This window comes from Gallus gallus, chromosome 3, assembly GCF_016699485.2.
Source record: "Gallus gallus isolate bGalGal1 chromosome 3, bGalGal1.mat.broiler.GRCg7b, whole genome shotgun sequence".
Taxonomy (NCBI): Eukaryota; Metazoa; Chordata; class Aves; order Galliformes; family Phasianidae; genus Gallus; species Gallus gallus.
Genome location: NC_052534.1, coordinates 88,294,257 through 88,307,794, shown reverse-complemented (window position 1 = coordinate 88,307,794; position 13,538 = coordinate 88,294,257). Strand labels below are relative to the sequence as shown.

Sequence of the window (13,538 nt, the reverse complement as noted above, 5' to 3'; positions counted from 1 at the left end):
AGCTTTCATGCATTTTAGGCTGTCGTTGTTATCTGTCCCATTCAGTATGAAGGCCAATTGTACTGGAGTTGGAGATTTGATAACCTTAAGTGCTTTCACCCTCCTTTCAGATACTCGCATCCATGTCAGTGATTGCCTACATGAAAAAATGCTAAATAAGTTAGCTATTAACTAACCCTTAAACTAGCATGTTTACTAGATCAAATAACTTTTTAACACATACTGTGTATTTATAGGCATCCTACCTTCTTCTCCTGTGCAGAGTTAGGAAATGTTAAGGTGTAGATTCCACTTGTTGTGAGTCCAGATTTGAAAGCTTCAGCACAGTCTTTGAAGCTGATTTGCTCCTCTTTAGCTATGAAGTTCTTCTTAGCTGCTAAAAATGCAATAAAGAGAGGTAATCAATATTTACTAACGATCAGTGATGTAGTCAGTTTATAGCTCTGCAGTTCCAAACATAAGCCTGGCCCTGACAGAAATGACAGATTAAGTTACTAATTATGCTTTATGTTATATTACTAAGACATTTTATTCCAAAACAAGCATGGTTGCTTGACTTGTTGAAAAGTGATGACACTTAGTAATGTGCTGAATAAGAAAAACTTAGGTTATAATATCTCAGTCAGTTTAGCAATTCTAGCTTCCATTACCTCTGCATTTGCAACTTCCCCTTGCATTAACTACTATTACAAATAGATCTAAGTAGCAACTGGTTATATTGATACATGGCTAGTATGCCAAAATAGTGAAAACTAACATAGGAATTACTAAATCTTTTATAATACAGCTGACTGAGTGGAGGAACTACTCCGGTTTTAGCTACACTTTTGCCCCATGCTGAGCAGAAACAACTTCGTATGTACCAAACTAAAGCTTGGCACTTTAGGACAACCCACTCCTGAAACATCCCTTCTGGAATTCATTTCTGTAAAAGATAGATTTTAATATCACTAAGCCTTCTTGTTTTACAGAACATCTTTTTGTTCAGTTCTTTATTAACTATGAAGTTTGGAATTTCCTGACATTTAGCCTGCTGACTGATATTTCATATTTGACCCCTTGGAGGTTGGTTTTGTGTATTTTCCATTTTAATCTAACAAACACAGCCAGTTAGTACAAAGCTCTAGTTGCTATATAAGTATGTGCATGTATTATAGTTGCTTAATATTATGTTCTATTTGGCTCACTTATTCATTATTTACCTGTTTTCATGCTTTGCCTTAAATACAAAAATAACACATTCAGTGTTTTAATTGCTTTTCCACACTCCATTGTTTGTAAACTGTCTTAGAAGCTTTCCCTGCTAATTCTGTCTTTTTGGCAAACATTCATTATTTTTTCCACTCTGGCTTCAATGGTGGCGTAGCCAACATGACTTTGACTTGTTTACTTATTTGTGCACTAGCACAGCAGATAACATCAGCAGATAACACGTACAGCTTTGTTAATGGTATTTAAGGGAATAGTGCCAGTTATTAACACACACATACAGAAAAGAAAAAAAAAAACTTGGGATTTCAGTTTGTTTAGAAAAACCTACAATAATATATTACTAAGGACTTTTTAAAGTGACGACTTAGAGGAATTTGCTTTTTAAAATGAGTACTTTCAAACACCCTTTTCTTATTCTGATCCAACTAGAGTAATGCAGTATAGTCCATTAATACTGTCTTTTAAGTTGTAATGTCTATTTAAGAATTTTCCTGGTATGTAATTTTAAATTCCTTTTTTTAGAGGTGGCTTGTGGATTTCTGGCCCAGATAGCTTTCCAGGCAAGCATGATAGATTCATTACTCTTTTATATGGCATATATATCTCTCTACTTCTACATTTATATATCTTTCTACATTTATATATCTCTTAACTTCTACATTTGTCGGAGTTCCATATCGGACATGAAGTTCAAGATAAGAAATTTGTTCATATGTTTAACATTTATCCATAACTTTCACAAACCATAGCTTTTGTGGTTTTTAATGGAGGATGTGAACCGGCATAAATGTGGAACCTATGCTTTGCTGCAGGACTGCCAAGCATGTGAGGAGTGAGGTTATTGTCTATAAAATTTGTTACGCTGAGTGATTTTTAGGATGAGTAGGGAAGCTTTGCTTTAAGCCTGGAGGTTCTACTGGTCCTTTCTGTGGTCTAGGGCATACATAGGTACTAATAACTGCACCAGTGCCAATTATTTTGCCTTTAACAGTCATTATAAATTTTCCTTTCTTTGATCAATTCTATGTACATTGAACAGTGAGAGGTGGCAAAACCAGTATTCGTGAGCCAGGAATAAAAGCTACAAGCCTGTATCACATGTTCTAACCTAGGCATGTGGTCAAGGGAAAATGCACTGCAAGATGAATGAATGCCAGGTGGGATGAATGATATTTGGCATTGCTGTAGTTTGCTGAACTACTGGATAGCTGAGTAGGCATAAGGATATAAATCACAGAAGATGAGCAAGATAATGAAAACAAACCATGTAAATGTTTTTTGTTGTTGTTGTTTTTCCCAGAAAAATAAGTCAGTTAATTCAAATGCAGAATTTAAGGCAAAAAAAAAAATACAGTTTTTGAGAAACAGAAGAATGGAAAAACTGGTCATTAAGCTGAGTTTGTATTGTACACAAGCTAGGGAAGGTCACTCAAATTGACTTTCACTTACAGTTTGGTGTAGATATCATAGTAAGTAAGTTATGAACAGTCTCCATCAAATCATGTTGCTGTTTTTGCAGAACGGAGTTGTTTACCGTAGCTGTAACTAACTGCTTTTCTAGTTCTTCTATAATGGAATTCTGTCTGGCTACTAGGACTTGAAGCTGATCTTTTTCATCTTTTATTGACTTCAGCTGAAGTGTGTGCTTGTCTTCCATCTCAAGAACTCTTTTTTCTAGAAAGCTAAATAAAAGATTACAATTAGGACCTCAGGAAACAATTCTGAACTGATGTAAACAGTATTAAGCCTGTTACAAGTATGCTTTCATTTATTATAGCACTAATTAGTACATAAATATTACCTAGTACAGCTGTATTATAAGCTTTTGAAGTGTATCAGTTGAGTCTTAATTCAACATTAGGAAATGTTGATATTGTTTAGTCCTGAAAAATAGATGGTAGTTCTAGTAGTACATGAAGAATCGGTATAAAATGATTGTAGATCCAAGGTAACTGTTGCTTGTGACACTGAAGTGTCTTGAATACCATTCTCTCAGAGATTAGGCATAATAGTGAAGGACTGCATGTTTTTATCTTCTTAAAAGACAAAAATAATTTAAAGATATACCTTTAAACTTTTCAAATATCATGTATTATGGTAACTGTTATTTATAGAAACACATTAAATAAATTATGTAATTATAAAAATATATTTAAAATGTTTGTTTGACAATATATGTTATTTATAACATGCAATATAGATAATAAACATTATAGTGTTAAGACCTGGAAAAATTCAAATAGTTCCATATCCATTTCCAGCATGGGAGCTGGCTGGAATGGGTGATTAGGTGGAAAGTTACTGCACTGGTTCTGGTGCAGACAGAGCTAACATTAAAAGATGCAGAGCCAGAGGGGTGAAGTTTGCCTAATAGCCATTGCTGTTATTGAAAAAACTCCTGAACGTTTTAATTATGTTTCAAGCAGATAAGCTCAAATGTCAGATCATCTTTTGTTCGGTGAGAAATAATGCTTTTGTGTTTACTTGGAGTTTATAAAGGTAATCTTAAAGTTTACTGCATTCAACACAAAAACCATTCAGATTTTAAAAACATTTACATTAGATAACGATACCTGCTCTTAGTAAGCAGGTAGATAAAACCTTTATGGAGCTTATATAAATAAAGTAAAGTAGTGAACCAAAATGTCAAGACATCTCCTGTGATTTTTTTCTTTTTTGTCTTTTAAATTTTTAAAAAAGCACTTTGTACATGTGGTTCTCATTGAAAAACATTGACTTTGAAGGAAAAAAAAAATGTACTGTTATTTCTGCTTTTACATTTCACTCTAACTTGTTTATTGACAAAAGTAAAATAGGACTCTGGTGATATGATATTCAGGCCTAGCCAACAAAAAAGGCATAAGCCTTTGGACAACAGCTGAGTACTAAAATGGATAAAAGCAGTAGTTGGATACTGTCCTGAATTTCAGAACGTTCAGTAGTTTGGATTTTCATATGAATAGTAGTTGACTTTTCTCAGGAGATCAGAAAAAGACTGTGGCCGTGACCTGATTCAGGGTAAGATACCTGCGTGCTTAATGGAAATAAAATGTTAAGAGATGTGGTTGCAGTGAGTTAGAGTCAGATTTCATAACTAACAGCTTCATCTGGTTAAGTCTAAAGAGTATGAACTGGCTAAAACTGACATACTGAAAGTTTTTAATCTTAAGTTCCTCGGAAAAAATACTTCAGGTAATGAAGAATGGTATATAAAGAGAACACAAGAATAACAGACTGGTGTGATTCTCTAGGCCTTACATAGTGTATGACCTTTATCGTGAGCACAGCTGAGTGAAGGAAGCTTCTGTGAAAAGCCTAGTAATAAGATAAGTCTCAGGCTTTATTTCCTGGCTTTTCTGGTATCTGAAAAATGTATCTTCTCACACACTTCTTGTTATATTTATTTAACTAAGTAAAACTGGGGGCTCTTTCTCCCAGAGAAGTCCACTGCTACTACTATATGCCAGTAAGAAACAAATCATAGAAATAAATTGTTGGTATTCATAAAAAGAACTGTTTTGACACAATTTCTTACATTCATGCAGATATAATATTAGTATACATAATATTATATATTATTGCCACAGAATCAGTGTACAATATAGTGTCTAATGGACACTCGGGACAACATGAAAAGCTTGTATCATGGGGCAAACCATTAGAAAGTATTTCTCTGGTAATAAACTAATGAAATGTTAGGGCTGCTACAATCTGTTTTTCTCTTCATTCCTCTTTGCACAGCAGAGGTGTTTGAGGCCAGGAAGTAAACCAACTCAGGGAATTGATATGATTGAAAATTCATCTGCTTGTCTTAGTGAGGATAATCACCAGTACTCTTCTCTTAGTACAAGCATTTCTGATTTTTAGATCAGCTTCAGTTGTCACAAAATTAGGCTTTCAGTTCTAAGGAAAATTCTTGAACAGTTGTCATTTAATGAAACAAGCCATTTTTTCCCCTTTATGGAACATAATCACAAATTTTCTCTTCAAGTACTTTGCATAAAAGTAGAATTGTAACTGGAACAAGTAAATTTACTAAAGTTAATGTTCCTCCCATAACAGAAAGCTGATGCAGTTGTGTAGAAGAGTAGTATAAAAATAAGAATGTAACTGAGAAATGAGAATCAACAAATTTAATCAGCGTTTTGCTGATTCTAAAAACAAAAAATTTGAAAAATGTCACAATTTCAGTAAAAAAGTAAGATTTCAACATTGAAGTTAAAAAAAAATAAAGAACACAATAAATATAGTTCTAAAACCAGTAAAAGCACATACGCATTTCTAAAAGTACATAAAGGAATAGCATTTTATCAAATTGATAGGCTGCTTACCTGTTTTTTTCTTGTAATTTAGTTATCTCGTTGGTCTGAACAGAAATCTGTCTTTCTAATTTATTTGTTGAAAGGGAATGTTCCAAAAGCTGAAGTTCAAGTCTGGTTGTCTGGTTTAGTACCTAAATAAAATATATAAAAGTATTTGAAAATCACAATACCTCTTTTAAACCAATTGTAATTTCTTTATATTGTGAAGTCTTGTGTAAACTTATAATGCAAAAGTTATTGTTGAACATTTAATTTAGGTACAAATGCTCTCAGAATTAGAATGAAGAAGAATACACAAGTTTCTACTAATTTTGTTGTTCTGCTACCATTTATCACTGAGAGTGTTTCAGTAATATGCTGCATTTCTGACCAATGATTGAGAGTTAGTTTACATTAGTTTTACTGTTATACCTTCTGTTGTGTTTTAATGCTCTTGTTTCATTACTGGAACTGTTATGGTTGTTAATCAAAAAATAATAAGAGTTGTTTTCTCCACCTATTGTAGAAAGAAAGCACTTTGCGTATCTCTCACTAGTGGAAATCTTGGCCCAGTCCTCTAAAACCATTAGTTCACTCGTAGCTATTTTCCTTAATCCTAAATTATATTCTAAGGTGTTTAGCATGTGGCCTCATTTGTCAACTAATTCCTTGCATTTTAACATCACCTTTTGTATATGGATTGTTTACTGTCTACATTTATTTGTGTCTTTCAATGAAGAAATTGGGAAACATGGCAAGTGCTTCTGTTTTGTCCTGGATTGCATTACTTTGAGGCATGTTTTCTAGAAATATTTTCTTATTGTTTTAGAACAGCTTTTTTTAATTCAGTAGAATTTGGCTTTCATTGGCAGGAAGAATTGATTACTCATGTCCTTCATGTCAAAGTGTCATTCAGGACATGATTTCACAATTAACTGTAACTGAAAATTATTGCCAAAAAAAGTGTCCTTGAGAGAGCAATTGTTCGGTTAATTTCCTTATGTTGTTAATTAAGACCTTCACCCAGTCACCAGTAATTCCAAGCAGAGAAGGAAAGTCAGTGATGATTTTCTTCCTCTAAGCAGAAAATAACTGAATAATTTCCATCAAGTCATTACTGTGAATAAATACATTCTCTCAACATGTGCAAAATACTGGGCTGCAGTTAGAATTCACATCTGTGAGCTATGAACTACCAGTTTATCAAAGAATTCACAACGGCTTATTTTAGGTTTAAAAGTATACTTGTATTCAGTGGATGAACTCTACAGATAGTAAAATGCCTAGCAAGGAATTTAGGTTTTATGTGTTAGTTACATAATAAATTATGTACTACATACTATATTCACTTGTCTGGGGATTGTTAGCAAAACTACAAATGCATACCGTTCTACACTGATGAGATTTGTCCTTATCTTTAAATAGTAGAACATATTAAAAACTTGCATTCTATTTCACACAATGTCTTACTGTAGTTAATACTTTTCAATTAAAGAGAAATCTTTTGGTTTTTTGTTGTTTGAAATTGTTTAGAGATTAACATACTGTAGGCAAGTTTACTTTAATATAGTTTCCCAGTAGCTGCCACCTAATTATTTTTTTCTTAATTCATCTCAGGTTGGTTAGTTTATCACTCTCATAAACAGGAATAGTATAGTGCATTGTGCTGGGAATGATCTGGAAATGATCTGTTCCTTCATTCATAGCATCTGTGAAAACACTCTTTAAAAATCACATTTTTTATTGATAAGTTTTTTTTTGAAACCTAAAAGAAAATTCAAAGAAAACAGTTCAGTAAATGGAACAAAGGCAGAGTGGGAAAGAACCCTGTTTGCTAAGATCTGGTGGGGAGAGGTGAATACTGAAGAGCTATACAACAAGAGTTGTATAAAAGCATACCGTTACCAAAGTGTATGCTTGAACCTACAGTAGTAGTTTAAAGAATGTTATCTTTGAAGATGGATGTAACAATTGTCTTGCTAGACAATCTCCAAATCCTTCCATAATAGAAGTCTTTCATGTTACCAAATATTCATGTTTTCTTAAGCTGGGTAGAGCTGTTGATGATAATCAGAGAAGATCCCGTGTTGGATGGGACCCACAAGGATCATCATGTCCAATTCCTGGCATATGAAGGAGAAGATGAAATATTTTCAAAGCTTAATGAAAAGAGATGCCATGAGGTTTAAGGTTAGAGCATTTTTGGAAAAAAAAAAGGAAAAAAAAGAAAAAAAAAAAGTATGGATACACTAATGGATTACTGTTATGGCACAAAGAAACAAACAAACAAATCACTTTTGTCACCCACAAATTTAAGGAAGCCATGTTTCCTACAGATTTCCCTCCAGCTCCCTGCTTGTGTCAGCGCTGACTCTGCAACTGCACAAAAATTTCCTGGAACAGGTTGCCCAAGGAGGTTGTGGATGCCCTGCCCCTGGATGCATTCAAGGCCGGGCTGGATGTGGCTCTGGGCAGCCTGATCTAGTGGTTGGCAACCCTGCCTGTGGCAGGGGGGTTGAAACTAGATGATCTTTGAGGTCTTTTCCAGCCTAGGCCATTCTATGAATCTATGATTCATGTGCTGTGGGCTTTTCCCAGCTACTTGGACAACATCACCAACATCACATCTCCACACATACCTCCACAACATCACCAACAGCATCACCAACTCCACACATATCTCTCTCTGAGATGAGTGTATCCTTCCTAATAACTGTTAGGACATAGGAGAAGAAGTAACAGATGTACCGGGAAAACAAGGACCTTTTATTGGAATGTGATTGTGATTTTCAAAGGATCAGAAAAACAATGTTAGAATGGTACCGAGACTCCTTAAGCACAGTTGCAGGCCTAGAGTTTGGCAATAACCAAAAATACCCAGGAAGAATAACCTGTTAGTCCAGACAATGTAACCACAGTCATGATGCTCAAACACACAGCAGCATTTCCATGTGTACAGACAAACATGTATCCATACAGGATACTTTCTTTTTTACATTATGATTGACTTTTAACTGTTGAACTGCACAGTGTAACACTAAACTGTGTTAAATGTGGTTACAGGCGTTTGGGAAGCAGAAGCATTTTTAGGTTGAAATTCTTTACTTACTTGTGCTTCAACATCTGTTAATTTGCGGGTCTGCTCAGCTGTTTGATTTAGTAAGTTTGTGCCTATTTCAATCATTACTGCAGTCTGGTTCTGCACTGCAGTTTGCTGGATCTCTACCATTTCTTTCTTCATACTGTCTTGGATGTAATTCTCAAGCTACATGGGAAAGGAAAAAAAGAAGATAGTTGCATTCTTTAAATGTTGGAAGGGGGGTGGTAGTACAGTAAGCCTGCTGTCTGCCTTGCTAAACAAATTTGGTTTTTGTCCTTGTCTGTTTTCCATTTCTGTGAAGCTTCCCAACATTAAGCTCTGTCAGAGGAAGGGCAAAGATGACAAGGAATGTGTGACCATCTATTTTCTAAAGGCAGGAACACAGATTTGCTGGAGGTAGATAGAACTCAGCAGTGAGAACGCTTGCAGACACTGGGAACTTCTTCTGCGGTAGTGCTCCCACCATCGTAACCACCAGAGTAGCTTCACCAGTTTTGGCAGCGATGGGAATTTTTTAGAAGACAAAAGCTTAGCAGTTTAGTCATCTTCCTGTATCCAGACTCAAATATTTTCAAGAGCATTTTTCATCACACAACTTGATGTCAGAGAAGGGGTCGAATGTCATTCAACGCTGATGTGCATATTTTTATCAGAGAAACTTTCAAAGAAAGACATGAAACAGTAGGAAAACCCATAAATACTTTAAATACTTATTATTTCAGAATGCAAAAACTGTTTAAAATACTTGATTACAAAGTTATTTCAATGACTAAACTAATGAGGCTTCTTTGGTAGTCACTTTATAGAGGAATATGCTGCTTTCAAAGAAAGCAAGGAGAAAATTCAGTTAGCATTTCATGAAATCTTTCTTCCCGTGTGTCTGCATTATCCAAAACAATCTCATTTTTCTCCATACTTCTTTAAAATCATGTTCTTGATAACTCTGCAAATATTTCATAATACATTCATGGGTCATTTGCTTACTTTAAACTCTGTTAAAAATCCAGGCTAGTTTCTATTTTTATTTTAATTGCTGTTGACAGGAAATTTCTAGAATTAAGCTTCTACCTGAATCATCAGTGATGCCATATTTCTACTGCTACCATGCTCAGAGCTATGAGCCTAAATTACTTCTCTTTGGAAGGAGTTAGGTTACAGCAGTAAGAAATAGACTCTTTTTCACTATGCCTTTCTAGTTAGTTTTTCCAAATTATAGGTTAAAACTTCTTCACTTCTTGGGATTCAGTGATTTTTCTTCAGAATCTAGTGAATATTTTTTAAAAGCACTGGGAAATCTGAATCTATGTGCATATGCCTATACTGAAAGTCAAATCTTTCTTAAAAAAAAAAAAAAAAGAAAAAGAAAAAAGAAAAAAAGAAATCTTGCTGGTAAAAATGAGTAATTTTAACAGACAAATCCACCAAATAGGGACTGTGGTAGCTGTGTGTATGGGAACTGTTGAGTCATGGCCCGAACCACCGATTGATCAACTGAGGCAAGGACTGAGTCAGCCCTGGGAGCACAGGTGAAGGCAATTCAGCTGTGTGACCGGAAGGGGTGGAGCCTGGCTGCGCCTCTCCTAGACCGCCCCCCATTTAAGGGCTGACTCCCACTGGGGAGGGGTTCTGGAGATCCCTCCCTTTGGAGTTTTCTACTGTGAGCCTATGACACGGGTGAGCATTTCATTTATTTTTGATTGTCTCTTTCCACCACAATAATCTTTCTACCTATAAAACCTGTAAAATACCATCCTAACCACATCACTCTGCTAACTGTACATTTGTTAATTGTACACTGTGGAAAGCACAAAGTATCCTTTCAAAATGTGGGGCTTGTAAATCTGTGTAAGAGAAATTAAAAAATAATAATAATTTCTGACAGGATATGGGATCTGTAAACAAGCTTAGAAGAAATAGCTGAAGTTAACATTTCCAAATTACTGGAGTTTAAGCAAGCAGAAGCATTTCAAAACAGTAATTTTAAAAATCCTGTTTGCTGAAGGGTTATTTCTTTGCCTATTCTTTAGTGCTTTTGGGGGACAATCAATCTAATACAACTAGAAGACAAGTTGCAAAGTAATCTTTGTACGCACTGCTGTTAACCATAATCACTTAATATAAGACTGAATAATGAATTTGGCTTTCTAGTGTCATGGTATGGATTTTGTGGTCTGTACAATACTTTGCAAGAGTTCTTTTAGGAGGGAAGGTGATAGGGAAGATTGATTTCAGTCTGGGGGAACTTGGAGAAATGGGTTCCATTTTGAACTCCTGTCTCTCTGCTCTCCTTAAAATGAGCCAGCTTGATTGCTTACCTGTATCCATTATTTATGAAATAAAAACTGCTCTTGTTGATCATTTCTTGGAACTATACAAATTCTAGATCTTTAAGTAAACTTTTTCATAATATAGTTATTGAATACTGAGTTATTTCCTTTGCATTTTAATACAACTAAAAATTTGGCTTTGGATGCTGTCATACTGACAAAAGTGCCTAAACACTCAGAATTTGCAGCTTTTGTTCTTCACAGAAGACACATAAATAAGATCACTCCAACATCTTTTGAACAAGAGAACATGCTGAACTACAAAGAATGCTAGTAAATAATAAATAGTTAGCATGTATGCTTTGTTTAAATTCAGCATTTTTTTGGTTTTTTTTGTCCAATGTGACCAGACTTTTAAAACACGCTTCATTTGTTCACTCTGTTCTCTGATCTGCAGTGCACAATTTCTGACTTGGAACAAGCTTTGACCCATATCAGTTAAAATGCTGCTGTGTTTACCACCCAGCTATACTACAAGGATTAAGTAGTTAGCATTTGAAAAGTCGCCTTTAGGCAATACTAGGTGTTCTTTTTATGACAACATTTTTGAAGGCTGAAAGTCAGCATACAGTCAACTGATTTGGAGCACAATAATTTAATGGGGGTATCTTTAGTTTTCATCACACTATGGCAATTCAAGTTCTTCCCTATTCTCCTATTACTCCTAGATACTCATTTTCAAAAGCCTCCCTGCCAGACACACATCTATTTTGATCAAACATGGTAGAATTTCAAACTTTAGTACATTGGATTACAGTGATAATTTTAATACTAAAGCAAATAATATTTAGTGCAACGTAGTCCAAGGAGATATGCAAGAATATGAAGGCTTTTAAATATAAATATATAATTCTTCAACAAAGTTAGATGGTGCTTCATGAAGACTGAGAACAATTAACGTATCTCCTCTGAAGGGGCTGCACACATGGGGATTAAACAATTTGAGTCATGATTAACTTTAGAAACTGAAACTGCAAAGTTGGACGTCATTATGGACATCTTGGAAAAAACCTTTACTCTAAATGCACTTCTGTTAAAAGAAAATGAAGGGAAATCTCCAGAATCAGAATGCATTTGATTTGCTTCAGCATGATATACATTTCCAATATGAAAAAGTATTGAAAATACAGTTGTCTTTTTTCATTTAGGAGAAAAAAAAAGCCCTTAATAGAAATAAAGGAAGCAATAAATAGTTCAACAGAGTTATCATCAAGAGCTTTGATTCTTTTTCACTTCATTGAAAGGAATAAATTATTTCAATAAGTAATTGTGAATATTAAACCTCATTCTTGAAGGTTGGTTTCCTGTTCGCTACAGGCAGAGGTCAAAATGAGAATCTGAGCAAGGTCATATCTTCAAATAGGGTTACAGAATTGCAAGACTTCTTTGAAAATGTTATCACTGAGTTATCCCAAAACCTACTACTAGAAAATGAGTTAATTCTGGGCTTAAAGGTAAGGTAAACAAGTTAAGGTAAACAAGTTAAGGTAGGCTTAGGCAATTCCCTAGCTAAAGCTCAGAGCTGTAAGGTTGTTCTGATTACAGTACGCAAAACCTGTGATTACAGTTTAAGGCATCTGGCAGTTCTGGTTGCAAGATTTTAAACCCTATGTCTCTGTGCTTGCAACTTTACAAAGCAGTCTTGTTTAGGTACACAGATCTGCATCTTTGTATTTTATCTTATTTGAATATCCTTAAGTCTGTTGCCACATATCTAAACACTGTCCTCTGCTTTTTCCAAATAATATATCTTTAATGTGATGCATTCTAAACCACTGAAGAATTCTCTTGGCTAAAGCTTAACAGTTTGTCTACAAATCTGTTTTCAAACTGAAAAATATTAAATAGACAACTTAGTGAATATGGTATTAGTGCTTACTTGAAAGTATGAAATATGAACATCAAAAGAGATTTATTTTAAGATTTGTGGCCAGCTTCATGATCTGGCTCATTTATTCTAATTTAAAGCAACATGAAGCATCAAAGAGATATGGATCTATTAAGTGTTTTTTTTCTCCTAAAAGTGCTACAAATCATAACTTCATAAACCCCTTCTGTTCTTTCCTGTGTATTCCCTAATCCTTTCCTAATTGTGTGCATTCTCTGAACATACATATCATGAAAAAATCTCTTTTCTTGACCCTGAATAGGTGTATGCACTCATCTCTCTTGATTTACAATCCACTCCCTCTTCTTCATGCAGTATGAAAGTGCAGAAATAGAAAATTTTTACACCTACACTTTTTGTTTTTGTTATTTGTTTTTTATTTATTTGTTTTAGTGGCAGGTGCTTACTTTCATCTTCTAATATGAATACGAGAATTACCAGTGGGATCCTCTCCTACTGATCTTAGCAAAAGCAGTACGTATTCCTATTGCATACTCTCAGAATGGAAGGCCGTTGTGTTCTCTTGGAAGTGAGTGCGAGAATATTGCAATATATGCTTTTGTTAAGGCAGCTGTGGCTGAATTTCACCACTAACACTGAGGACTCACAGCTATTTAGAAAGACAGCAGTTCTTTGTGGCATGCATCTTTGTAGAGTGCTCTTTATCAGCTCCTGCCAAGGAGTCTGCTTCCTGTATGAGCAGTGGAGCG

The 13,538-nt window shown here is 34.8% G+C and overlaps 2 protein-coding genes across 9 annotated transcripts in view; one reads left to right on the top strand and one right to left on the bottom strand.

Moving 5' to 3' along the window:
• The window catches only part of MCPH1 (microcephalin 1), a 121,600-nt gene that overhangs the window by 55,394 nt on the left and 52,668 nt on the right, over window positions 1-13,538 (top strand). The window lies entirely within an intron of this gene.
• ANGPT2 (angiopoietin 2) overlaps window positions 1-13,538 on the bottom strand; it is a 46,178-nt gene that overhangs the window by 14,263 nt on the left and 18,377 nt on the right. Inside the window, exons 1-5 of one of the 5 annotated variants that reach the window (NM_204817.2) lie at window positions 9,682-9,967; window positions 8,623-8,778; window positions 5,544-5,665; window positions 2,662-2,894; window positions 246-376 (exon numbers count right to left, since the gene is read on the bottom strand). In NM_204817.2, the coding sequence (NP_990148.2) occupies window positions 246-376; window positions 2,662-2,894; window positions 5,544-5,665; window positions 8,623-8,778; window positions 9,682-9,702 (663 nt within the window). In that variant the 5' untranslated portion in view covers window positions 9,703-9,967. Of the gene's footprint in view, window positions 1-245; window positions 377-2,661; window positions 2,895-5,543; window positions 5,666-8,622; window positions 8,779-9,681; window positions 9,968-13,538 lie in introns of those variants that run through there. The other 4 variants (NM_001396168.1, XM_046938432.1, NM_001396167.1 and 1 more) reach the window with 4 other exon arrangements.